Source organism: Diceros bicornis, chromosome 35, assembly GCF_020826845.1.
Source record: "Diceros bicornis minor isolate mBicDic1 chromosome 35, mDicBic1.mat.cur, whole genome shotgun sequence".
NCBI lineage: Eukaryota > Metazoa > Chordata > Mammalia > Perissodactyla > Rhinocerotidae > Diceros > Diceros bicornis.
In genome coordinates, this window is record NC_080774.1 from 14,701,177 (window position 1) to 14,728,417 (window position 27,241).

General features: G+C 48.4%; 1 protein-coding gene across 1 annotated transcript in view; it reads right to left on the reverse strand.

Moving 5' to 3' along the window:
* Positions 1-27,241, reverse strand: part of KSR2 (kinase suppressor of ras 2) — a 395,852-nt gene that overhangs the window by 92,826 nt on the left and 275,785 nt on the right. The window contains exons 6-7 of the mRNA XM_058531516.1: positions 11,714-11,783; positions 8,531-8,614 (exon numbers count right to left, since the gene is read on the reverse strand). Coding sequence (XP_058387499.1) covers positions 8,531-8,614; positions 11,714-11,783 — 154 coding nt within the window. The remainder of the gene's footprint in view (positions 1-8,530; positions 8,615-11,713; positions 11,784-27,241) is intronic.

Here is a 27,241-nt window from a genome sequence, read left to right on the forward strand (position 1 = left end):
ATTCTGTAAGGAAGAATTATTACCTGTTAGAGATGCCCCCCTACCCCACTTCCTTGGGAGAGGAGAGAGTGACCACAGAGTCCTGTTGGCTCCCAGGACCTAGAGGTGTTCATCAGAACACAAAGACTCATTTGTCATCTTTCAGTTCAAGAAGGGAAGGGTAGCAGGCGGGGGAGGAATGAGGAAAAGACTAATAGCTCTGGTCCAGGTGAGATCAGATTCTCATCTTCTGTTCTGCTTGCTTAGTTCAAGGAGCAGAGTAGGACCTAACGTTTGTTGCTGGCCTACTGTGCGGCTGGCCCTTTGCCCACGTAAAGCAGTTAAGAATCTGGGATCTGGACTCAGAGGCATCGGTGGGTTTGAGGAGCAGATCCACCCACTGTGAGATTTCGGGCCAGCTCTTTTCTCCTAAAGGCCTCTGTTTCCTCATCTGTAAAATGGGGATAATAATAGGCCCTACCTTCCACGGTCGCTGCAAGGGTTAGATGAGATCATGCATGGAAAGCGTTTAGCAAAACATCTGGCACTTAGTAAGCCCTCAATACATGACCTCACCATCATCATCATCACCATCACGTCCAATCCCCACTTCAGCCTCTAGTAGAATTATAATCATCCCTCACGTACAACTGTAATTAGACCCAAATTTTTGCTTATAATAGGTAAAAATGTCTATAAGGGGCCATTAATTCCCGTTATGATTATTGCAAAAACTGAAGTCTTCCTATTTATGGAAAGTAAGTTCAGGCTTCAAGCTGGTGATCTCTGAAATGCATGCTTGTAATTACATCCTGCCAATATCCTGCCTGTTGTGCAAATTCCTGAAGCTTCCCAGAACTTCGCAGCAGCTGCGACCTCAGCGCTCATCACTTCCCCAGCTTTTCAAGGGCTGGGGAAATTAGGGCGCCCAGTGGCTCAAACCAACCGTGGCTGATTGCACACTTTTCCATCCTCATCACCTGTGGCTGAAGCCTTACAAAACTAGAGAATTTTCAGAAGAAACATTGTATTTTGATGCAACAGCACAGGCTAGGAGGACATGCAGGGCAAGAAGGCAACCGAAGAACGCAGGAAATCCAAGTGAAAAGATAAAATAATAGAGCAAAACCGGATAAAGGGGGGCCTGGCTCATTTAAATGAAAATCAGTCAAGTGACTGCTTACAGGAGAAGAAATAAACGCAAGCTTATCCAGCCAGGCCACTGCAGGCGGGAGGAGAGGGGACTTGTACAAAGTGCATTAAAGCATCACTGGAATAAACTGGAAATCTTGTGCTGGTTAACTCAGGTTTCTTTTTTTTTTTTTAATTTTTATTTTTATTTATTTTATTTTTTTCCCCCAAAGCCCCAGTAGATAGTTGTATGTCATAGCTGCACATCCTTCTAGTTGCTGTATGTGGGACGTGGCCTCAGCATGGCTGGACAAGCGGTGTGTCAGTGCGTGCCTGGGATCCGAACCCGGGCTGCCAGCAGCGGAGCACACGCACTTAACCGCTAAGCCATGGGGCCGGCCCAACTCAGGTTTCCGAACATGATTTTTTATCTTTCTAGGGAAATGATTATGGGTCTCATTCCTACAGAAGGGAGCAACTGGAACACGGAAAGTGTTTCTAGCTAGTGTAGACCTGCCCCGACCAACCTGGGTCACCTAGGACGTGGGACTTTCAGTGCTAAAGCCAGGAAAGTCCCAGGCAAACTGCGATGTTTGATCACTCCATTGAATATTTGGACTCTACAACTGAACAATGCATACCACAGGCCCGTTGGCTGGGAAAGAGGGTTTATTATGTAAACTAGGGGTTCTCCACCAAGGGCAATTTTGCCCCCCCAGGGATCATTTGGCAATGTCTGGAGACATTTTTGATTGTCACATCTGAGGGTGAAGGAGGAGGTGCTGTTGGCATCCAGTGGGTGGAGGCCAGGGATGCCGCTAAACATCTTACAATGCACAGGACAGCCCCCCCCCAAAAAACTATCTGGCCCAAAATGTCAATAATGCAAGGTTGTGAAATCCTGATATAAATCCTTTAACGTGTCTTCCAAGAAGTTGGCTTGTTCAGAAAATCCCGAAAGAATGAAGAACAAGAACTACAGAACAGTAGGAAATGTGCTAAATTTTCCAGAACTTCAACCTTGCTTCAACCCATGGAAGTGATTTGGTGAGTATGTTTCTTTTCATACTTTGTATTAACAGAAAATCAGTGCCTGTAGCTAAGTACATGCTGAACAACTTATTTAGAGATTCTGATTTGAAGGCATCCCCAAGTCATTAATGTGATTGGGGCACTCATCTTATCACATCAAATGAAAGTATTAGCCTCATTTCACATCAGAGAGGTTTAGAAACCTTCCTAGAGTCACACAGCCAGGAAGTGGCAGAGCCAGGACTGGAACCCAGCTCTCTCTGGTTCCAGAGTCTGGATCCTGCTGTTGCTTTACTGTCTGAAGTTGGGTTCCCTAGAAGCAGAGCCTGAGATGGGTATTCTTGCAAGTGATCTATGGAGGGAGCTCTCCAGGCAAGACCTACTCCATTGTGGGGGAGTAGCATAGGAAATAGAGGAGAAGCCAAGTGAGGACATGGTTTTGGGGGACTCTAGCCTCAGCTTGATCCCAGGGGGCCTCTGGAGTGTGGACTGCACCATGCAGGCTGTCTGCCTCGAGGCAAGAGGCTGGGCTTTTGCGTGTCTGCACCAGTCAGTCCCTGGCGCTTGAGCCACCTGGGGGAGGGCGAGGCTCGCTCCCAGGCACCTTGAGGTGAGGTGGCTGCAATCACCCAAGGGCGAGCCTCGGAGAAGGTCTCAGGGATGAGCCGTTAGCAGCACCCGTGACAGCTGCTAAATGAGGCCACTGGGAGCGTGAGCAGGACTTCAAGGCACACGTGGGTGAGGGAAAGCTGCCCTCAGCGCCACTGATTTTATTATCCTATCTTCAAAGCAGAGCTGTGAGTACTCCTTGGTCCAAGAGAAAAATGAGTCTTAAGCATCTGCAAGGTATTCTGATATCCACACCTTTCCCATCTCAGGCCCTCAGGGCAGGTGACTCAGGGAACATCAGAACTCCTGGCCTCTGCTCCCCACTCGACCACCAAGAGGAAGGGCCACCAACACCAGCACTCCCCTCCTCCAGGCCTTGTCCCGGCAAATGAGCCGCTCCAGCACAAGGAGAGCTCTGGAGCCCAGGACTGCTTTCCCAGGGGTGGGGCTGGTGGGGGGTGAGCGGTCCCCCACCCAGGCCTGGAGCCTCAGGGAGCAGCAGCCCCAGCCACAGTAGCCTGCCCGGTTCCCAGCAGCATGGCTGCAAAGCAGTTTCCTGTCCACCCCAGGCCCTGCCTGCTGCAAACAATTGCAAAATATGTTCAAGCTCCTTTCAGTCCTGATCTAAGCTTTTGCCCTGGCTGTTTCCTCAGTCCAGAACAAGGTAGTTATCTACCTTGTTAGCCCCTCCCTCTGGATCCACATTCCTCACTCACACTTCAGCGCAAATATGAAGGATCTGGGGGGCTTGTCAAAAATGCAGATTTCCAGGGGCCGGCCCCGTGGCTCAAGCAGGTAAGTGCGCGCGCTCTGCTGCGGCGGCCCGGGGTTCGCGGGTTCGGATCCCGGGCGCGCACCGACACACCGCTTGTCAAGCCATGCTGTGGCGGCGTCCCATATAAAGTGGAGGAAGATGGGCATGGATGTTAGCCCAGGGTCAGTCTTCCTCAGCAAAAAGAGGAGGATTGGTAGATGTTAGCTTGGGGCCGCTCTTCCTCAGCAAAAAAAAAAGAGGAGGATCAGCATCGGATGTTAGTTCAGGGCTGATCTCCCTCACCAAAAAAAAAAAAAAAAAAAAAAAAATGCAGATTTCTAGGCCTTGTCCCCAGAGTTTGGGCCAGGAAGTCTTGGGAGTGGCTCAGAAGCTGTAATTTTAAGCTCCCACCATGATCCCAAGGTGGGGTCAGGGCAGCCTTGAGAACTGGTCGGTGACTGTCAGCAACTGGAGGACAGCAACCGTCTTTCTCACCCTTGTACCCTAAATGGTGGCACAGACTCCCCCAAATGGCAGATGCACAGATGGCTCTGCTGACCTAACCAGAACCAGAGCACAGTCTACAAAAGAGGAGCACGGAGCAGCTAAAACACGCACAAGAGAGTTAAAATGCTACTTCTCCACTGGTGGTCTTGGAAAATGACCCCCACTCCCTTCCATACTCCAGCCCATGCAGAAAAAAAAGCATCTTGGTTCAAACTCGTTTTCTAGAGCACAAGCCACCCTAATCACTGTCGTGCACTTCCTGCAAGAAGCACAGATAGGAATGGAGAGGTTTCCAAGGAGACCTCAGCTCTGCAGAAACCTGGGAAGGACCCTGAGAAGGAGGGAGGATACAGGTAACATGCCATCGAGGCCTGGGATATCCATCCGCATCTTCCTGTGAAAGCAAACTTTGGCCAGCTGAATCCACAGTTATCAGACAATACATGGATTGTGCTGACATCCGCCCACTTAGAACTAAACTCCATTCCGCGCTCATGAACCTATTAGATGAAAACGCCTCAATTTAGATAACCGCGAATTGCTTTCTGAGCACAATTTCCTATTAGTTCATTAATCTCTCTATTCAGAACGCCAACAAGACAGCTGATGAGCATCCGGAGGAAGTGGGTATTAAATCAAAGCAGGAAAGAAAGAGGATAGACATGCAGAAGTATCCTGGTTTCCTGGGTGCGGGGTACCCCGAAATTAATTTATAAAGCTAGTAACAGTATTAGCTTTCGTTTATTAAGCTCTTATCATGGGCCAGGTACAAGGCTGGGCATTTTGCCTTATTTCTCTGACAGCTGTTTTTTTTAAATAATCTAGTGAGGTAGATATTATTTTCCCCTTTCTACAGAGGAAGAAACTGGGGCTCAGAAGTGGTCACCAACCAGTTAGTGGCAGAGTCAGGATTCAAATATAGGTGTGTGTCTGACCTACGGCCTGGGTTCCTAACTATGCCTTATCTTGTTGACTCATCACATAAATATTTACTGGATGAATTTACTGGAGAGACGATGATGAACAAGACTCAAGTCTACACAGTGAGGCCAAGGGATCTAACAGCAGAAGATCCTGAAAAATAATCCGAAAAGACTGACCATCCTTTAAAAAAAAATCTCACACGTTGAAATGTCAGGCTGGAAAATAAAGTTTGATTTTGTCAAATGACTACTTTTATGTAGAGCGGTGGTTCTCAAAAGGTGGTCCCAGGATCTGCAGCCTAGCACCACCTGGGAAGTTATTAGGGGCCTGAGACTCTGCATTTCTAACCAGCTCCCGGTGCTGCTGGTGCGGCTGGTCCAGGGACCACACGTGGAACAGCATGGGTCTAATCCAATCCTCATCACCCGGGAAGTTTCTAGGAAGAGAACCAGGACTGCTCCAGGTTAAAAAAAAAAAAATCATTGCCTTCAGAGCAGATTCTAACCCGCACCTCTGGGTGTTTTAAGAGAACAGAAAATGACTTGCGCCACACACTACTATTTTTCCAAAGTTCCCACTAGGGTAGGAGATCTGCCCTAAGAACTTTAATTAAAATTGCAGCCCCTTCCCTGGCCCTTCCTATCTCCCCTCTCTGCTTTCTCTTTCTCCTTAGCACTTAGCGTCATCTGAACAGTTGATCTGTTGTACTAATTTCCTTTGTTTACTGTCTGTCCCCCCTCCACCACCAGCATTAAGTGCCACGTGGGCAGGGATTTTGCATTTCATTCATTATCATTTCCCCTGTGCCTAGAACAGTCCCTGGCGCATAGTAGGTACTCAATAAACATTAGTTGAGTAAATGAACAAAAGGTTCCACCCATTTTTTCTAAGAAGCTGCCACCCCCATTCAGAGGTGCCGCCTCTGAAATTGCACCTGTTGTGGCTCTTTAGGCATGCACTTCAGAGCCCCTGAAATTCACTTCTCTATGGGTGTGTCTTCCACTAAACACCTTGACAGTGGGGTCTGTGTGTGTTACCCTGTTCTGCCCTTCATCCGACATTTCTATCAGCCCATAAGTGCATCCAAAATTTTGCTCATCTTTGAAAACACATACACACGACCGTCTATCCTCACAATAATTACTGCAAAAACTGCAGGATTTTGTTCATAGGAGAGTAAGTCCAAACTTCAGCTGGTGCTATCAGTAATGCACACTCATAATTATGTACTGGAGATAGCTCTAAACTCTGTTGTAGTTACCCAAATACAACGTCAAAATTCCTGAAGCATGGGGGAACTTTGTAGCAGCTCCAGAGTCTGCTTTCACCATTTTGCCAGTTTCTCCAAGGGCTGAGCAAATGGGTAAGATCAGCGGTGTTGCCTGATCAGGGCAAGGTTGGAATTCTGCCCCTTATACACCAGGGGCCATTTTTGCACAAGGTGGAGTGAGCAGGAAGGTCCTTTGCTGAAACATCATATTCCGGGGCAAGGACATTTCATTGACTCTTCCAACAGCCCTCCAGTGGGTGCTAGCATCATGCCCACTTTGCAGAAAAGCAAACTGAGCCCTGAGGTGGCAAGTCCCCTGCTCAAGCTCACACAGGGAGTTCAGCAATGGAGCTGGGACTCAAACTCAGTTCTGGCTGCTTCTGGAGGCTGTGTTTCTTGCAGCCACCGCTATCCCCCAAGGCCCCACTTCTCCCCCCACCTCCTCCGCCAACCCTTGGCAGGGTCTGAGCCTTTGCTCGTTACTTCTAGAACAGAGAGCAGGAGCGAAGGCCGCCTCAGAGTTCTCCCTCTAGTACTGGAAATTAAAAGAGCTCAGGAAGTGTTCAGCCTCGCTGACTCCTGGCTGCGTCCTTGGCACCTAATTACCTGACTTCAAAGCCTCCACTCTGCAGGTGAGAGGATGCGAAAGCTGCCATTTCCCCCACCTAACATGGCGTGACTACTCACAGAGCAGCTGGGGTACGGGGAAATCGGCCTGAAAGCTGGACCTGAGGGCCTGGCCTTGTGCCTCTCGGGGTCAGAAAGACCAGGGGCCACCATCCTGGGGGCTCACCTAAGAGCCTGGGTCTATGGAAGACCAAGGTGAAGATGTAGGCCTCCAAACTGATGCTTAGTAATTACTGCCCCTGCCTTGCCTTGTGCCATGGAGCTTAAGACTCCTTAAGGGCTGGAACTAATTAATCCTCCACATCTCCAGGAGGGAAGGGAGCTCAGCCTTACCTTCATCACTCAGGTGAGACATCCTGGCTGGGAGGGAGAGCGAGCCCTCGCCCCTATCCCACCTCCACCATGGGGCAGGGATGTGGGGAGGCCTGAGGAGCCCAGATGAGGGTTCCCAGCCTGGGCTGGACAAAGAAAAGCAAGGCTAAAGGGGAAAGAAAGATTCTTGCTCTCTTTTAAACTAAAAGAGTTGTTTCCTGTAAAGCACACATGTGCACATTCATTTGTAACTCTTAGATACAGTTGAAAGTTATTGACTATTTTACGATAATGGGACCAGTGGGGGTATTTAATACAGGTTTATGGAAGGAGAATGGGAGGCCACACAGAAAGGCATTTGCAACCTTTGATGGAGGACAGAACTCTGAGCCCGGCACCATGCTGTGTCCTTTAGTGCTGGTTTACTGAACGCTCACCCCCACATCGGGCAGGCATGACGATTATTCCTCCCATGCAGATGAAAATACTAGGAACAGAAGTGTGAGGTGACTTGCCCAAGGTCACACAGCTAGAAAGGGCAGAGGTAGGCTGTGAACCCATCTTAGTCTGACTCCAGAGCCCACGTGGGGTGTCACAGTTTTCTCCTGCCTCCCTACCTTTTGCCAGCCATGACCTGGAAGGGGTGTGTGGAAGCGGGAGGACATGGGGGGCTTGTGTGGTCTGACCTTCTCACCAGAACTCGAGATCAACATGATGCCACAGAAAGGGCAGGAGTTAGGGGCTCAGGGTGCGAGTCTTGACTGCCACTTCCTAGCTGTGTGACCTCGGGCAGGTGACTTATCCTTGCTGAGACTCAGCTTTCCCATCTGTAAAATGGGGAGAATCAGACCCCCTCAGAGAGGTACCGTGAGGAGGAAAAATAAAGGATTTTGCAAACTCTGACTTAGGGACGGGCAAACTGCAGGTGAGGGGCAAAGCCAGCCCGCAGCCTACTTTTGTAAATAAGATTTTATTGGAGTAAATAAATTTCTCATGCCTATTTGTTTATGTATTGCTGATGGCTGCTTTTGAGCTACATGGCAGAGACCCTATGGCCCACAAAGCCTAAAATATTTAGTATCTGGCTGACTTGAGTACCAACCCCTGACCTTAGATGCTCTGAAAATGCAAGATACGACTGTGCCTCTGCAGACAGCATTATGCTTTTCCAGCATTATCCATCAGCTCTGGTTCTTATTCAGAATTGCCGCCCTCGACCCCTTACCCAAATGTAGGGACTCATTTAAGACACATATCTGAAAAACAGAGCAAGTGACTCTCCTGAGAGTCAAGAAACCAGACCCCCACAAGCTATTGCAGAGCTCAGGATGGCTCTAGCCTACGACAGGCACCATGAAAAGGTGCTTCCAGGAACAGCCACTTACTTGCAGTTTTTACACTTGAGGCCAAAAAGCATCCCTTTCCCACAGACTGTGCACGTCTGAGACATCCAGTACTTGGTGGAAAACCTGTGGAAAAGAGACAGAAAATGTTCAAGGGCAAGGCGATGGTAACTGACCTATCTCTAGACGGATGAACTTAAAGTGTCCTTACCCACCTAAAGGGTAAGGACACAGACCCGGATTCCAGTTCTGCTTCTTCCAAGATACGTGACTTAATCAAGCTGCTTAACCCACTGCAGCCTCTGTCTCCTCATCTGTAAAGTGGGAATAATAACAGTACCCACCTCATAGGCTGTTGGGAGAGTTAAACGAAGCCACAGGCATGTCAATGGCTTCACACAGCGCCTGGCACATAGTAACCGCCCACTGAACTAGGGTGTGAGTATATTATTACCTGAACATTCATGACACTCATTCATTCATTCAACAAATATTGCTGGTGGCCTGCTGTGTGCCAAGTTCAGTTCCGGGACAGAGCAATGGATGGGGCTGGAACTGTCCTCAGAGAACCACAAAGCAAGGCGGGACCTCCAGGGAGTCCGGCTGAGCCCTTCCCCATCACGTCACCGAGAAGCTGAGACCCGAAACTTCAGTAGCAGAATCCACTAAAGTGAAAGCTTTTCCGGACCATCAGCTCACCTCCCTCCCCAACCGCCACCATTTGCTGCAAACAAAGGCAGTTTGAAGGCCTCCAATACACAGCTAGGAACCAGCGGGTACAGAGGTGCATTAGATTAACTTCCCAGGCCCCCCACTGCTGCCGGGTGCTTTCTTCCCCAAGAGATACCGGGCTGGGCCCAGGAAAGGACTGAAGGTTGCTGGGTCAGAGTTAATTTTCATTTTCAATTTCTGTCACCTTCAGCAGGAGTTGTATCTAATCTCCGCCGCCTCAGAGCGTCAAAATGAAAATCGGAAGTGATTATGTAACTGGGTGCCTGAGAATTTTGAGGGCAAGGCGGCATCCCTCTGCTGTACCATCTTGCCTGATTCGGGTCAGTCACTCTCCAAACAGAAGGAGCCGCAGCAGGAAGCCTTCATGTCTGAGCGAATAACAATATTCTGAACAGAGACACTCGTTACTAAGAAAACTCCCCCTCCAGTTTTGGACGACGGGTTGGGTTAAGCCCCTTTCTGCCCCTTCAGCAGGGCCAGCGAGTTTGGCAGAGTCTGTTTTGCAGAATCCGGCAGCTCTGGGGGGTGGCAAACGGGCTTGTGATCCACCCACCAGCCAGCAGTGCAGGAATCCAGGCAGCGGGAGTGGTAGGTGCAAGTTCTCCCGCTTTTCCAGCTCTTTCCCGTCCCCGGGCTCAGCTCTCCCTCTTCCCAAACTTTGGCTGAGGTGACTGTGAGGACAGCGGACGGGATGGGATTTTAATTTCATTTCTTCACCAAGGCTGGGATGAGTCCAGGTCTCTCCCCCCTGGCATTGAGCCCGGAGAGAAACACAGGGTAAGCCTGAAGAGTTATGGGGCACCCCAAGTCCCAGCCCGTCTAAGAAGATGTTCCTGATGCCCAAGATCATCAGGTCATTTCCTTCCTCTGGGCATCAGCATTTAAATCTGAGGTACCACCAGGTCTAACATCAGTGAGCACGAGAGCCTGGGGGCGGGGCTGAGGCAGGGGCCGGGCCAATCCAAGAGTGGAGCTGAGCTGGGGGTGGACCTGAGCCAGGGGTGTGGCCAATGGGGGTGGAGCTGAGCCAGGGGGTGGAGCTGTGCCAGGGGTGTGGCCAATCAGGGTGGAGCTGAGTCAGGAGTGTGGCCAATTCGCGGGTGTGGCCAATCGGAGTGGAGCTGAGCCAGTGGGTGTAGCTGATCCAGGGGTGTGGCCAACCCAGAGGTGGAGCTAAGCCAGGGGCGGGGCCCATCCAGGAGTGGAGCTGATCCGGGAGGCAGTGCAGAAGCAAACAAAAAAAGGCCCTTCTCTTTGATGCCTTTGTCCCTGCGTCTCACCGCCTGACCACTGACGTGTCTATCGCGTATTTCTCACTGCTTTGTCCGCCGTTTTCTCATTTGAGGCTTAACAACTATTCTGTCAACATCTTTCTTGCAAAAACTGTTGACAAGATGCCATTCTGGGAGCGTATGCTCATTGCTGCCTCGCCCCCGGCTACGGTGATGTGGCTGCTGCCGCTGGTGTTGCCCCCATAACAGCCCTGCTCCCTCCGTACTGTCAGGGTCTGTTAACCCTCCACTAGACCACAAGCTCCCAAGGGCGCAGGCCTCGCGTCTGGCTCAGTGCTGCAGCCCTGCACAGAAATGCTCTACCAACACCAGTGGGAAGAATCCATGAATGAGTGAGCAAGTCCCTCAGCTAGTTCACAGGGGCCTCGGTGCAGAGAAAACTCTCAGCAGTAGCGTCAAAAGTGCTGAAGTTAATTAGCTTGTAGAGCCATCACTTAATCAGCCAGGGCCTCAGTTTCCCTATCTGTCAAATGGACATGACCACACTTGCGCTACTTACCCCACTGAGTTTGTGAGGATAATGAGACAAAATGTGGAAAGTTAAATTTGGAGAGTTAAAGAACTTCTTATAAGGGATGACTAGTAGACACAAATCTCCCTCCTGAAAAGGGCAGGTGTACCCCTGAAGAGGTTGTCCCGTGCACCCAACCTGGCTGGAGCTCTGGACTGCCCTCCACCTCATCAGAAAGTGCGCATCTCTGAGTTCAGCTTGCAATCTTGTATCTTCTGGGTGGGGAGACCCAAAATTAGGACATAAAGCATTTGTCTTAACAATGATGCTGTTTATTGTGTGGTTATTATGGGCCAGGTCCTTTGCTCAACACTTTAATATATTATCTCATTTAATCCTCATGCTATGAGTAGGCAGAATTATTTGATGAGAAAATTGAGCCTCAGAGAGGTTAAGTAACTCCCTCAAGGTTGCAAAGCTTTACTACCTGGGATTGGGACACAGGTCAGTCTGACTCCTAGGCCCTGGCTTTTATCCACTATGTGCTAATTTTACAAGGGCCAGGTTAATAAGAAACAGAGATCTCAGTCCCCTGCCAAATCGAGGTTCAACCTGGCAGAGGAGAGAGCATGGTGACATAGGAGCTGGGGCAAAACACTCTGCCCAGCCTTTCCCCACCCCAGGGGCGAGAGCCCCCGGCCCTCACTGTGCTGGCAGATGGGCCCCAGTGCACACAGGAATCCAGCCTACCTGTGCTTGATGGAGTTGCCGAGGTCTCGGCGAGGGATCTGCGGGGACCAGCGTGGCACTGACAGTGTGTCTGCAGGGAGAGAAGAGAGGAGGAGAAGAGCCTGTTACACAGAGGGACAGAGGCTGGGGTGGGCTCCGGCCAAGGCCTGGAAGGAAGAGGGAGGCTCGCTGGCCTCAGGAAGGACACTGACCACCGACACTTGCTAAAGCAAAGCCAAGCAAAATGCTGGTTCAACTTCTTTTATCTTAACCCAGGCAAGGTCCCCTGGGCGGGGCAGCCAGGGAGTGCCGTGAAAGAAGTTAGCTGTGCAAAGAAAAACATGGAGCATCACTTCCATCTACAGAGTGTGTGCCAGGCACGCGCTAAGTGACTCACACGCCTTAGCTCCTTACGTCCTCAAAACAACCCTGAGGATAGGGGTTGTTAGCATCCCAGCCTTACAGAGGAGGAAACTGAGGCTTGGAGAGAGGAAGTCATTTGCTCAAACACATACACCTTGTAGACTGCATAGCAGCCGTGACTCCAGGCTTGAGGGACCGTAGAGCATGGATCCTTGCATGCAAAGTTCTAATGCGGCAGATTCCAAATGCCAGTCATACAAATACCACTTCCTAACCTTTGTCATGCCCCTGCACAACCCATAACGTTATCTACTTAATATTTTAGGTTGACTTCTTTTTTTTCGTTTAAATACATTTATTTTAAAAGCAAACTCTATATGGAAAATCAGTATTGCTTTCTGTATACTGTAGGTAACTAAAATACATCCAATCAGGTACCACCTAAACTCATGCTAGAATAAGTGGGTGGATTGATGAGTGGATGGATGAGTGGTTGGCCGGGTGGGTGGATGGACAGATGGCTAGATGGGTGGATGGATTGGTAGATGGATGGGTAGAAGGGTGGGTGGATGGATGGGTGGGTGGGTGGGTGGATGGATGGATGGATGGATGGATGGATGGATGGATGGGTAGGTGTGTGGAAGGGCTGGTAGGTGGGTGGACGTATGGATGGATAGACGATGGATGGATAGATTGCTGGATGAATGGGAATGAGGAAGGAATAACCACACAGAATTCAGACTAGGTGCCTGTCCCCATCTGGTCTTTTCTTCCATACCTTAGACTAAGTCCCAGCCACTTGTACTATCACTCCACCTGTGACTGAGTTCCAGGACTTCTGCTGCAGACAGTGAGCACCGGCCCCTAACTTCACTCTACTGCCCAGCTGCCTGCACCACCCTCCTCACAGACCTCGAAGGCCCCAGGGAGGTGTGAAACAACAGCAGAAATGAACTAGTGCTGCCTGTGAAATCTCCACCAGCTAGGGAGAGAAGAAGCAAGTGGCTGACCCACACGCCAGCTCTCATTTCTCAGGCCAGACGGATGGAGCCAGCCCCCTGTATGCGGAACTGCAAACACACGCCGCATTTTTCACAGCAATTGTTACAGAGTGGTGCGCTCACTGGGGAGCTGGGCATGTCTGAACCCATCAGGGAGCATTTAACCCCAACCCATTCACTCCTCTCTTCTCTCTAATGACACTGTCGGCAGCCATGTGAAAGCTGCTTCCAGAAACCCCAGTTCTGCCCTTGAAAAGCTGGGACCCTTTCTGGGAGAGCTAATGATTTCCCAAGCCCCACAGGGCAGAGAAAAATCAAGAGGGAGATAGCACGATATATAAATCAGAATTGTAGCCAGTGGACTTTCCTCTAGTTTAACTAAAAACTAAATGTCATCAAGTCCAAGCCCATTTTATTACTTGTTTCAGTTTCTGAGGAAACAAAAAAGACAAGAAAAAAAATTTAAAAGAGAGAGAGAGAGCATTCTTTCCATTCCTATCTCCTTTGGGGAATTAAGAAGTCAGATTCGGAAGGAAGGATGTTACCTTCTAACTCCTTAAAATGCTTTCTCCAGTGCGGGGGGTGGGACGGCTGTGCTGGAGAGGAAGGGTGAGCTCAGACACACAGCCTCCTCATGGAGAATCTACCAAACTAGGGGTGCCAAAAGGTTTCATCTCATGGGTCATTAGTAGTGGCTGTCTAGAAAGGTGCGTTGAGAAGTATTCTGAGGCTCAATAGGAAAGAGCACCAAGATTGATTAGCAATGTCTGCCATGGGTGAAGAATAAGGTAGTACCAACAAGTTTGCATATATTTGCCACTCCTGGATCGACATGGAACACAGCTCCATCTTTGCATCACTGCCTCATAGCATAGTTCCTGGGCAAAGTAAGTACTTAATACACGTTTGCTGAATCCAAGATTATTATAATAGAAACACTGAGTTTATCAGTCACTCAAGACGTGTTAGGCATTATGCTGTGCAGTTTAGACCTGGAAGCTCTGTCTCTCTGCAGTCAGTGTTCTCATTATTATTCCCACTGTACAAAGGAACACACAGGAGCTCAGAGAGGTGCAGTGAGTTGCTAAAGGTCACACAGCCAAGCGTTAGCAGAACCTCAACGAGTAACTGCAATTGTTTGCAAGTTCTGCAAAAGCCCCTCCACATGTGTTCTCAACCAGGAGCATTTTGCCCCCCAGGGACATTTGGCAATGTCTAGAGACATTTTTGGTTGTCACGCTGGGATGGGTGGGTGATACTACTGGTATCTAATGGGTAGAGGCTAGGGATGCTGCTCAACATCCTACAGTCACAGGACAGACCCCTACATCAAAGAAATATCTATACCCCAGCCCCAAATATCTATAGTGCCAAGGTTGAGAATCCCTGGTCTAGATGTTTCCATTCCTCTAGCCACCTCCCCACCCTCATCCTCCCACAAAAAGCCCTGAGATGGTACTTCTGAAACTCAAGTCAGCAGAAAACAAATCTTCTTTTATTATAAGCACATCTCACTGTTAGATTCATATCCTAGTTATTCTGTTATTCTCAATTACAGCACCTTCTCAAAAAAGTAGAAGTAATTAAGTTTAGTAGTTTGGATTCATTTCCCAATATCTGGTGGAAGGGGTGAGTGCTGTCAATTACATTAGGCGGCTGCAGGATCATCAGTCTCAAGCAATAATAACCTCTGCACAGCTTCATACGTGGGTGTGAAGATCTGAACTTTGAGATCCTCTCTTTACTTTCTTCGTTTGGATTTCATTAAATTTGCCAGCGCAAGCCTTCAAGCAAAGGAAAACTGTTTAAAGGGAAGGGGGGAAAATCTATGAAAATCCAAGCTTTATCATAACAGAGAAGGCAAACAGCATTTACAGCAATTAAACTGATACAGAAACTTCTGTTTAACAATCTAAGCGCCTATTAAGATGTCTCCATGGCTGAACAAAAGCTTCTTTTCTACTCTAATTTTCTGATAACAAGTCATGCAGACAGGAGGCTGAATTGTATGCATCCCCAGTGCCTTTGGTCCCGGGGGTAAAATGAGACATTTCTTCTTGGATATTTTATTTCCAGTGCATGGAAAGGGAAAGTGTCGGAGGGAAGGAGGGCTCTTCTCCTCTTCTATAGGTCCGGCTGTCGATGTCCTCTCAAAAGTGCCTCCATATAGAAGGGGATAGAGCAGGAGCCCTGGTCTTGGAAACCAGCTTGCTACCCAGATAGACAAACAGGAGCCTCGACGGAAGCAACTGGTATTCATAAAGCATTCCTGCTGTGTAGAGCTTTAATGAAAAACGCAGGCTCTGACCTGGGAGATGGAACTCGGGCTAACAGAGGAGCCAGGCAAGGGAAAAACATCTAAAAATATTTCACATATGATAACAGGTAAAAACTAGGTGACAGGATGAAGGAAGAGGAGGAAAAAGAATAGGAGGGAAAAAAGTAAGAATAAGAAGAAGAAAATAAGAAATAAGAAAAATAATAATAGATTTGCTTTTTGTTGAGTGTTACCTTGTGCCCAGCACTATTGCCAAATAAGACTTTTACATATATTATCTCATTTAATCCATTCACTGCAGTGTATGGATGCATGTAATGTAGCAGCTATGATTAGCGCTCTTTCACCAACAAGGAAATCAACAAGTTATGCCATTAGCTCAATTACACACTGCAATTATAGGCCAGGGGTTTTTAATTCAGAGGCTGAATATTGAGCTAGGGCTTAATAAATGACAGCCAATTTCATCCCCATTTCACAGATGGAAACACTGAGGCTTAGAGCAACAAGCAATTGTCTATAGCTAATAAGTGACTGAGTTGGGACTTGAACCACAGACAGGAACAACCTGGACGCCTCTAGTCCAGACTCCCCTCCAGATCCATGGAGTTCACCCATCCTATACAGTCCATGCCTCCTACTTCTGTCTGGGAAAAGCAAAGGAAACAATGAGCATCCACCCTTTTAAGCTCAGGGAAGGGCCGCAGAGGCCTGGAAGGTGGTGATAATAGTATGCTCTTCATTCCTTCTGTCACTCATGCAGTTATTCAATCAATATTTTGTTGAGCAGAATAATGCCCCTTTCCCCTGCAAATATATCCACATCCTAATTCCTGGAACCTGTGTGTTACCTAACAGGCAAAAAGAGATTTTGCAGATGTGATTAAGGTAAGGATCTTGAGATGGGGAGGGTACTCTGGATCATCCCGGTGGGCCTGATGTAGTCATAAGGGTCCTTACAAGGGAAAGAGGGAGGCAAGAGGGTCAGAGTTAGGGAAGGAGATGTGACGATTGCTGGCTTTGAGGATGGAAAGGGGCCAACAGCCAAGGAACGCAGCAGCCTCTGGAAGCTGGAAAAGGCAAGAGAATGGATCCTCCCCTAGAGCCTCCAGAAGGAACCAGCCCTGCTGACACCTTGATTTCAGACTTGTGACCTCCAGAATTGTAAGATAATAAATTTGTGTTGTTTTAAGCCACTGGACTTGTGGCAATGTGTTACAGCAGCCATAGGCAACCGATACAGCACTCATCCTGTGCCAGGTATGGTTTACGGTTTTACAAACTGGGGGTATGGTGAACAGGATAGAGTCTTCTGAGCTTAGAGTCTAGAAGGGGGAGCCAGAAAGTAAATTAGTAAACAAATAAAACTCCAAGATAATTTCAGACATTAATACATTCCATGAGGGAAATGAAACAGCACGGACTTGGGGGTTTGTTTTTTAAGGAACGAGAACCTCGAAGTGTATTAGAACAGAGGCAGGATGCTGTGTGCAGCCTCACACGTTGAAGAGCTCCCTCTGGCGGCCGAAGGGAGAATAGGCCGGCAGCCTGTGCCATAAACAGGAGTAGAGCGACCCCCACCACGGGCGGCCCCCCGCCCCCCCCACCCTTGGCTCCCCACCCCATCCTCCAACACCGCATACCCACCAGGGTCCAGAGCACCAGCCCTGACCCTTACAAGGCCATCCGTCTCCAGCCCAGGTCATTCCCATTTGAGCGATCTTGATCCCACTAGCAGCCCCCATAAAATACACACCCCAGAGTAATCAGTCCACTGCCTGGCCCAGGAGCAATGCTGTCTCCTGTATTTTACGTATCCCAACTGGGGATACACATCTCCATTTAATCCAAACAACCCTATGAGGTTATATCCCCAGGTTACAGGTGGGAAAATGAGGATGACTTAGTTGTTCCAAGTCCTATAGCCATATTTGGTGGGCTTCAAAGTTGAACCCAGTTTCTTATAAAACTAAAGCCGTGTTACCATGCCCCCAACATACACACCACATTACCTTCCCATACTATGTCTCCTTCTGAGACAAGCGTAAAAATTATTGTTTACATCATGCAGTCCTCCAGTTGGAAAGGATCACAAGAAACTGTCTATTGCAGTCTCTGAGTCTCTAATTCGTCTTGGATAGAAGAGGAGCTACCCCATCCTGACATGTTTCCATGGAGATAAAGACCTCTCAGCGCATAATACTATTAATAATTACAGCTAACATTTATTGAGCACCTACTGCATGGCAGGACCCAGATTAAGTGCTTTAGATGTATTATTTCACTTAATCTCCCTAACTCCATTTTAGATGGTAGAGCTGGGGTTTGGGCCGGCACTGTCAAACCCCAGAGCTCACCCTCCGAAATACCATAGATGACATGGAAGCTACAAGCTGCCCTTAAGCTTCCAGCCCAGGGACATGACAGACTGAGTGACAACTTAACAGTGGTGCTGCCTTCAAATCAAGTGGCAGATTCTCTGGGCTCAAAGATACCTGAAACTAATAAAACTTAGGCCATTACACTTTTCTTTAGGGGCCACAGGCCGGTCGCCAGCTAAAATCCCACTGATTTATCCAAGGTGCCAACCAATCCTTGGCTAAAGCTGCTCATAATATTATTCACATAGCGGGGAATAACTTTATTTGCTTTAATATCCAATTCAAATATATCAGATCTAAAAGTGTTTTAATTATACGCTGTCTCTAAAGGTTACAGCTCCGTGATGCTTCAAGGGCAAATCGAGTTTCTTCATGTATTTGACATATTTTTTTCCATGAGACAACTACAGCCCACTTCCCAAGATCCAGATTGCATCATCTGGGGGCTGTGACAGCTATGGAGGCATCTGGGGAACCACTTAGCCCTGGAGAGTGTGTCAAGGAGGGTGGCCTGGCTGCCACGTCATGGGGGAAGAAATAAGGCAGCGAGGATTGACAGTGATAAGAAAGGCTAGGAGCAAGTAAGGACAGTGCTGTTCACTCTTGATGGAAGAGACAATTCAGAGGAGATTCTGAGGGATCCCCATGGCATCGAGGCAAAACAGAGGGGTGGGGCGAAGCTACCTGCCTATAAATAGGAATGTTGCAGGAATGGAGGTATCAGGGTCAAACCAATCCACATGTACATGGGGTTTAACAAGTGACAAGGTCTTGAGTGTAGACCTCCTTTGGAGACAGAGCAGCATACTTCATTTCTGAACAGGAAGGGGCTCCAGGTCATTAACTTGCCCAGTGGAGTGTGGGAGAGACCGTGGGACTGTGCAGACGTGGGACAGTGGGCAGACCTGTGTTCAGACATCAGCTCTGCCATGTACTAGCTATGAGACTGTGGGTACTTTCACCTCTCTGAGTCTCTATTTGTTTCCTGTAAAAAGGGGGCCAAAATACCTCCCTCATAGAATTGTTAGGAGGATTAAGTGGGGTAATATCATTGTAACAGCACTCAGCTGAGTGTCTGACATATTCTTGTTATTATTGTTTTTGTTATTGTCATCCTCACTCTGACTTAACACACCAGTTAGAACATGACAGAGCTCTCCATGGACCATGATTTAGAGTGGGGGTTGGCAAACTATGACCCCCAGGCCAAATTCGGCCCATCACCTGCTTTTGTAAATAAATTTTGATTGGCACACAGCCACACCCACTCATTTACATATCGTCTGTGACTGCTTCTGCACTGCACCAGCACAGTTGAGTAATTGTGACAGAGACGATATGGCCCACAAAGCCAAAAATAATTATTTCCTGGCCCTTTATAGAAAAGGTGTGCTAACCCCTGATTTAGAGCTCTGTAGCTCATTTCCTTGGCTCATTAGCAGAGAGATATTTTTTCTTTTTCTTTTCTTTCCCCAGCTTTATCGAGGTATAATGGACAAATGTAAGATACTTAAAGCATACAACATGATGACTTGATATATATGTACATTGTGAAAGATGTTTTTCTTTGGAGCCCGAAGACCTGGGTTGAAGACCTACTCTGGCACTTACAAGGTAGGACGCCTTGGACAAGCGGCCTGCATTCTCCAAGCCAAAATGTGCAAGACCACTTGGTGTCACCCGCTCTGCTCACTTAATCCTAGCACCCTGGGGGGGGGGGTGTTCCTTCAATGCCCATTTGAAGAAGGGAGGAGCGAGGCACAGTCGGACCTGTAAGCAGCCAAAATTCTAACCCATACTGGTCTCCCCTCAAACCTGTGTTCTTTCTAGCCCTCACTGTCTCCTGGTAGAATAATCCGTGAGGAGGCGATGCCTCTGATTACATGCCACTGCTGAAATCCATGTCAGCTCATGAAGGCAGAGGGAAAGGCAAATTAACTCTCTCTGCTCATGACTTCTGTCTGGGCTAATTAATACGATTATCCAGTTGTCACTTTATCAGAGCAGAGAGAATACCTTGAGGATGTGTAAGTTACCATTGGAGGGGAGGTGGTGCTAGCCCAAGGGGGCTAGATCGAGAGAGCGCCCTCCTGGGAGTGTCTCCAGGTAGAAGCCTACCTTGGTGAGACAGATGAGTGGTGAGGGCACTGAGCAAACGGCAGCACAGCAGACAGAAGGCTGATTTGTGGGCAGGAAAGTGCAGAGGATGTTAAGGGGAGGCAGCACAGAGAGTCGCAATCAAAGTTCTCCTCCCCTCATGCCTGGTTAAAAATTTTAAAAAACGGTGCAGCCAAACTGGAAGCACCTTCAGGATCTAGTGAGAAAACTAGAATGTATTTATTCTAATATCTCTCTCCAGAATCACTCTCCTCTTGTTAAAAGACCATCACCACCTCGTGTCTGAGTCCTGGCTGGTAAGGGCTGAGCTGGAATCCCCTGAATTCCCCATAAATCAAATGTGTGGACAGTGCTAACATCACGCCCTCTCCCAGGGAGAGATGGGAATCCTGGAGTCATCACCTGTGATTTATCTCAGCCCCCTCAGATGGCCTCAATTAAATTTCACTGCTGGTAAAGAAAGAGAAGATGGCTGAGGCACTTAATTATATTTTATAATGTGCTCACTGCTGAATTGATTAAAGTGTATCAGAGATTTTTAACCTCATAACCAAACAATGGGAGACCTGGGTACCATGCGAGTAATTATCTTCCTTTTAGGGACGATAGATGCAGAGTCCAGGATGTTAACAGCAGGTCAGGTGTGCATGCAGGGGGTGTGGGGGCAGCGGGGCAGCATAACAAGGAAAGTGAGTTGGTGGGTCTCTAATTGCACGAGACCACCCCACAGACTGGAGGGGGAGTGACCTTAATTATCAATCTCCCCTCAATTCTAAAAACGAGACCTATTAGGAAACCTTTCTTCCTTCTCCCGCATCCCTACCCCAAACCTTCCTCTCGAATTTCCCTTTGTTGTAATTTTACTGCTCTGGTCTGGAAAGAGAAGGAGCTCATCCAGAAGTGTCAAAATCATTTTATGTAATAAGATAAAATTAAAATACAAAAAAGGGAATAAAATCTAGAAATCCAGAAGAATCTCATTAGGATAATGGATCCACCTTGGTTTGTTTGGGAAGTGCGTGGGAAATAAATTATCAATAAGGAAATAGGAGTGGTGCTTCTGGAGTTGGGGGGGCGGCGTGGATCACTTCAATATGAGCCTGAGGGTGGGCTTGCTGTATCCAAAATCATTGTCTTAAGGACCTCCATTATCGCATTGTATCTACCTAAGTGACTAAGAAAGGTCAGGCAAGGAGGAAGAATATGCCGATCCCAGGCCAAAGAGGAAGAAATGCTCCCTGCATCTGAGAGAGCAGCAGGCCAGCACTAAGGGCCAGTCCTGGGCTTAAAATCACTGATGGCCCCATTGCTGTCCCCAGCCCCCGCCCGGCCCTCCCTGAGTCACATTCACACCCGATATGCTGTTTTGCCCCTCCCACCTTCAAAGATGCTATTCTCTCTGTCTAGAACATTCTTCTGCACGCCCTTCCTTACTTCTCTTAGCGTGACTCATGCCAACTCTTCCTCCAAGATCCAGCTCAGGCACAGCTCCTCCAGGAAGCCTTCCCTGAATGCACAGGGGTGGACACTCCTGCTATGACCCTCCTGTAGCATCCTGTGCTTGCCTCTCTGGGCCCCTCACTTCATTATACAGAGAGACTCTGCTTACGAATCTGTTCTCCCCATCAACACACTTGACCATGAGCTCCTGGGGGTAGGAGCTGCCAATCACTCATCTTTATGTGTTCAGTGTCTCATGCACGTTTGGCTTAAAGCTAAGAGGTAAGGGTTTTTCTTGCTAACTCCAGCAAAAATAATCCAGCAGCCCAATCCTCTGAATGGAGGCTTCACTTCTCCACACCTGCAGGGCCTGGGCCAGTCAGAGGTCTCAGGAAGCCCGGAGCCCCTCTCTGCCCTGACCAGCCCCCCCAACACCTCCAGCCCCAGCTCTTAGGCTCTGACTTGCGGCTGGGACCTCAGCTGGGGTGGCTGACCAAACGAAGCCCATCTGCCCCAAAATGGAGCCCACCACTTCCTCTCTCAAACCTCGCTCCACTTGCCTGTCTCTCCAGGGCCCCCCAGTTTCCCCGGCCACTGGGGTCGGGACCCTGGAATGTCTTCAGCTCCTCCTGACTCTCGCCTGTAATGGGTGCCATGGACAGAGCCACTCTGGAGGGCACACTTGCAATTCTTGTCAGTTTTCACAGTCAGTCCTCTCAGCCACTCCTCAGGAAGGTCTAGTATCAGTCCCATTTTACAGATGAAAAAACTGAGGCTCTGAGAGCTTCAAACAGAGAAGCAGAGGGATCAAAAGAATGAGGCTCGGAGTTAGAAAGACCTGGGTTATTTATTGTCCCGGTTCTGCCACCAACTTGGCAAGTTACTTATCTTCCCCGAGCCGCAACATAGCAACAATGATAATAGCTAACCTGGGCCAGGCGGTGCCAAGTCAGCGCTCCCCTAATTGTCAGCATACTGGAACCATTGGAGGCCTGCACCCCTCTCCCACATTGTGATTTAATTCAGAGGTCAGCAAACTAGGTCCATGGGCCAAATCTGGCCCACAGCCTGTTTTTTACGAATAAACTTTTATTGACACACAGCCATGCCCCTTGTCAATGGCTGCTTTTGCACTATAAGGGCAGAGTTGAGCAGCCACGACAGAGACCACATGGCCCACACTGCCCAAAATATTTACTAGCCGGCTCTTTAATAAAAAGTTTTCTGACCCTTGATTTAATTGTGCTGGGGTATGGCTTGGCTTTGAAATTTTTAAAAGGTCTCCAGGTAATACTAACGTGCAGACAAGTTTGGGGACCACTGGCCTAAGTGTTTTATCTGCATTAGCTCATTGATTCTTCACAGCTCCATCTATTTCATTCCTTCCTGTATCCTCAGCAACCAGCACAGGGATGGGCACAGACTGGCATCTCCACAAATATTTATTGAATGAATGGATAAATAAACAAATAACCCACTCTTCGAGGTAGTATTAATGATCCCATTTTGCAAATGGGGAAACTGAGGCTCAGAGCTCTCTTAAGGAAAATGTCTTTCTGGGATTTGAACCTAGATCTCTGTGCCTGCAGAGCCCCATTTGGGAGCACTATGGTTTCCCTTCAGATATTTAGAAAGGAGGAGAGAGCACCAGCAGAGTTGTGAGGGGTCTTCTTGTGCACACTTCTTGGTAGAGAAGCCTTGAGCATGAGGGGAGGCGGCCTGGAGACCCGGAGAAGCTCAGAGGCGCGGCCGGCAATGCAGAGCCATCTCAGACCACACAGATACAGGACCTGTCTCCTTGACCCGAAGGAAAATGCTAATTGGAAGAGGCTGGCTTACTGCGCCTGACTCAGGCTTAAATGAGGACAAAACTAGAGTTGACAGACAGAGGCCCCACGCTGCCATCACGGCAAATGTCCCTGTGAAGGGAGAAAACAGCCAGCCCTGTGCTCCATCAACTTCAATTGTAAATGGTCTCACGTTGAAATAAACCAACAGAAACAGCAGCATCTGTGACAGGCGTGGGGCGAGGGGAGGTGGGGGGCATGTAGACCACAGGCTGCGATCTGCAAGTTGGGCTTGACATCTGGACCCAGAAATGGGCGAAAGACGCGTTCGTGGACTGCTTGTCTGCAATCCGGGCAGCCCAGCGGCCCAGATTCCCTCTTTTGCCTAAGAGGCAGAGGGACAAGATGCAATTAATTTGCAGGTGCAGACCTGAGTCGCAATCCTGCTTCTGCCCTTATGATTCTTGTGTCTTCTGCTCTTTGGATCTCCTCCTCTGAAAAATGAGAGTGGTAAAATCCATCTTGCAGAGTTTCCCTAAGAATCGGGTACCAGCATATGAAGCAAGTGCCCGGCACATAGTAGGTGGACAATAAAAGGCTGCTTTCTCCTTGAGCAACCCAGGTGCTGATTTCCAGCTTTCCTAGGCAGTCCTTCTCCCTGGCCTGAGAAGACAAACCCAGGCTCTTTTGGGAATGAGGCCACGACTCTACGGAGAAATAGTGGTGAGTTATGGGGAGTGCAGAACTGTCTAGATCCCTCTGGCCATTTATTCCCCTCCTATCATCCTGTTCTCAGAGCGAGTCCGTAGCCCTAGCTCGCCCCGTTGTGATGGATGGAGCTTAAGTTCCTCGCACACTACATCATCAATTACTTACATATTTATTGCCTTGAACTGAGTTTATGGATCTTAAATCAGAGCCTTTTGAAGTTGCCTGAGCTGAAATTCTCCCCCAATGGAAATGTGGTGTTTTGCAATTATGCAGCCACCCTGTAGTTAATGTTCGATGGAAGTTAATTGTCCATAGAACAAAGGGCTGCTGAGATGTTCCCCATACAGTCATTCCATGGAATTTACCACCTGAGTGGGCTGAGCAGGAACAGACCGGGCGAGCTTAGTGGGCGAGACCGCAATCCGACTTGAAGAAACCCAAGACAGCACACATCCTCGGGTCTGAACTTCAGGCAATAGATTCCCTCCCTCTCTCAGTTCCCTGATGTTCAAAGCGCTGTCCAAAGAGGTGTCACACTGTCTGTAGGTGGCAGACATGGTGGAGACAGCCTTGTGATGGATAATATTCCAAGGTCAAGATGGGGTGTCCATATTCCAAAGCATCCCTAAATGGGGCTGAGGTGACGGAGATGGGACAGGTCCTGGTCCTGATGTGGCAGCCCTGAAGGTGAGGCCACTGAGACAGGCGACCTCTGCTGCCACAGGCCCACTTGTATCAGTGAGAAGTGTTGTCAGTATTGGGGCTACAGAGAATCCTCACCTCCAAGAACTTGGAGATAAGGAAGGAAGTTGACCGTCCAGAAGTGAAACTAGCCCAACCCCTAATGGATCAGAGAACAAAGAAACTCATTAACCTAAACCGTGAATTTAGGTTCTGTTAATTTAGGGGTTCCCAACATGGGCAATGGTGCCCCCCAGGGGACAAGTGGCAGTATCTGGAGACATTGGGGGGGGTCACAACTTGGGGGGGTGCTACTGGCATCCAGTGGGTAGAGGCAGGATGCTGTTAAACATGCTACAATGCACAGGACAGGTCCCAACACAAAGAATTATCCAGCTCCAAGCTGCAATATAGCTGTGAATCTTTGCCCAAAGAGTCAGGAAGGGACCTAGATCCAGAACCTGATAGAATCAGATTAAATATTGGACAGATCAAAAAAGGGGCTCAGTCAACTGTGAAGGAGAGACAAAGGGAATCGAGAGGGTGGATGTTGGCTTGACCCTCTCAGCCCATCCACGGGACAGGGGTCTTTGGCACCGGAGCCCATTCCTTCTTCTAGTAACAGCCTCCTGGTCTTCCATGGGGAAACCATCCTTCTGGCATCTCAGTCCTAGAGCCCAGGGCAGGCCGACTCTCCCTTCCAGTCCTGGGCAGTGGTTTGACCCACGCACGGTAAGTCCAAAGCGTTCCAACTCCTCAACCACTGTGATTGGGTCAGGGGTAGCCATGTGACCCAAGATGGGCCAATCAGAGCCCACAAAATGCCGTGGGACCTTTTTTTCTCTTTAAACAGGGCCCAGGCACCACCTGTGAGAAGGGCCTGCCTGAGAAGGAAGCTAACACGCTCGAAAAGCAGAGCAGAGAGATGCAGAGAAACCAAAGGCTGATACATCATTTGAACTTCTCCAGTTACTATTAAGTCCTCATTTTTAAACATTGAAAGCAGGTTGAGTTATTTCTCTTACAAACAGAAGAATGTTGACCTTAGACAAGGCCACAGAGACAGACCTCATAACAGACTTCTAATCTCTCCAGACTCTAACGCAACCCCACCTGAAGCATGAGAAGGTTAATCATCATAAAGGTGGTGGTACCCACCATTTATGGGCCGCATACTAGGCACTAGTACTAAACACTTTACAGGTCTTATCTCATTTATTCTGCACAACAATCCATTATTATTATTCATTATTATTCATTATTATTATCTCAAAATCACGGAGAAGGAAAGTGTAGGTCAGAGAGGTTGAACACCTTGCTCTAGGTCACACAGCTAGCAAGTGTTGGAGCCAGGATCCACACTGGACAGTTTGCCTGTACTCTCAGTTACTCTGCCCAGAGGGGGCAGGTGGTCCCAGCCTGAGGCCTTCAAACATTCCGTGCAGCAAGCTCCCCTTCTCTCTATTTCACATTCACCAGGAAACCTCCCGAAGACAATCGGGCTTTCAGGAAGGGCAGATTGCAGAGAGAAAATGGGCTAATCCCCTGGCCCTGGAGAATTGCAGTACCTGTGACAGCAAGTTCTCATTGTACATTAATAAAAAGACATTCTGGATTTATACATCAGTCTCAAAAGTCTGGTTAATGTGAATCTGACTCCAAGAGAATCTGTCTTCTGAACTGACAAAGCAAGATCCAGGTTTCTGGATTCTGACAAATTCTCTACAGCAGTGGTTCTCAAACTTGAGCATTCATAGCAGCATTCTTTATAATAGCCAAAAAGTGGAAACAATCCAAATGCTCATCAATTGATGAATGGATAATCAAAATGTGGTGTATCCAAACAATGGAATATTGTTTGGCCATAAAAAGGAATGAAGTACTGATACATGCTACAACATGGAGGAACCTTGAAAACATGATTCTAAGTAAAAGAATCCAGACACAAAAGACCACATATTGTATGATTCCATTTATATGAAATGTCCAGAATAGGTAAATCCATAGAGAAAGAAAGTAGATTAATGGTTGTCAGGGGCTTGAGGGCAGGGGATAGAGAGTGACAGGTAATGGGTATCGGGTTTCTTTTTGGGGTGATGAAAATATTCTGGAATTAGTGGTGATGGTTGTGCAACTCCCTGAATGTACTAAAAACCATGGAATTATTTTAAAAGGGTAAACTTTGCAGTATGTAAGCATGCTCCTTAAAATACAGATTGCTGGGCTCTGCTGCAGGGAACCGAAACTCTGATTCAGTTAAATCTGGAGCAGGGCCTGAGAATCTGCATTTTTAACAAGTTCCCAGGTAATGTGATGCTGCTGGTCCAGGCGCCTCGCTCTGAGAACCACTGGGTGAGGTATGCCGCTCCTGCCTGCCAGAAACTCAGGAGCAGTACTGAGGAACAGTCCAGACATCACCCTGTGACCAAACTTAGTGGCAGCGCCTTTCCACTATGGGTCCGCCTATAAAGGAGTTTATTTACAGAGTTGCCAATGACTTTAGTCACCGTGTCTTATGGACTGAATGCTTGTGTCCCTCCAAAATTCACATGTTGAAATCCTGATCCCCAATGTGATATTATTTGGAGGTGAGGCCTTGGGGAGGTGATTAGGCCATGAGGGTAGAGCTCTCATGAATGGGATTAGGGTCTTTATAAAAGAGACCTCAGAGAGCTCCCTGGCCCCTTCCACCAGGAGAGGACACAGCAAGAAGACGGTCATCTATGAATCAGGAAGCAGGCCCTCACCAGACACTGAATCTGCCAGCACCTTGATCTTGGACTTCCCAG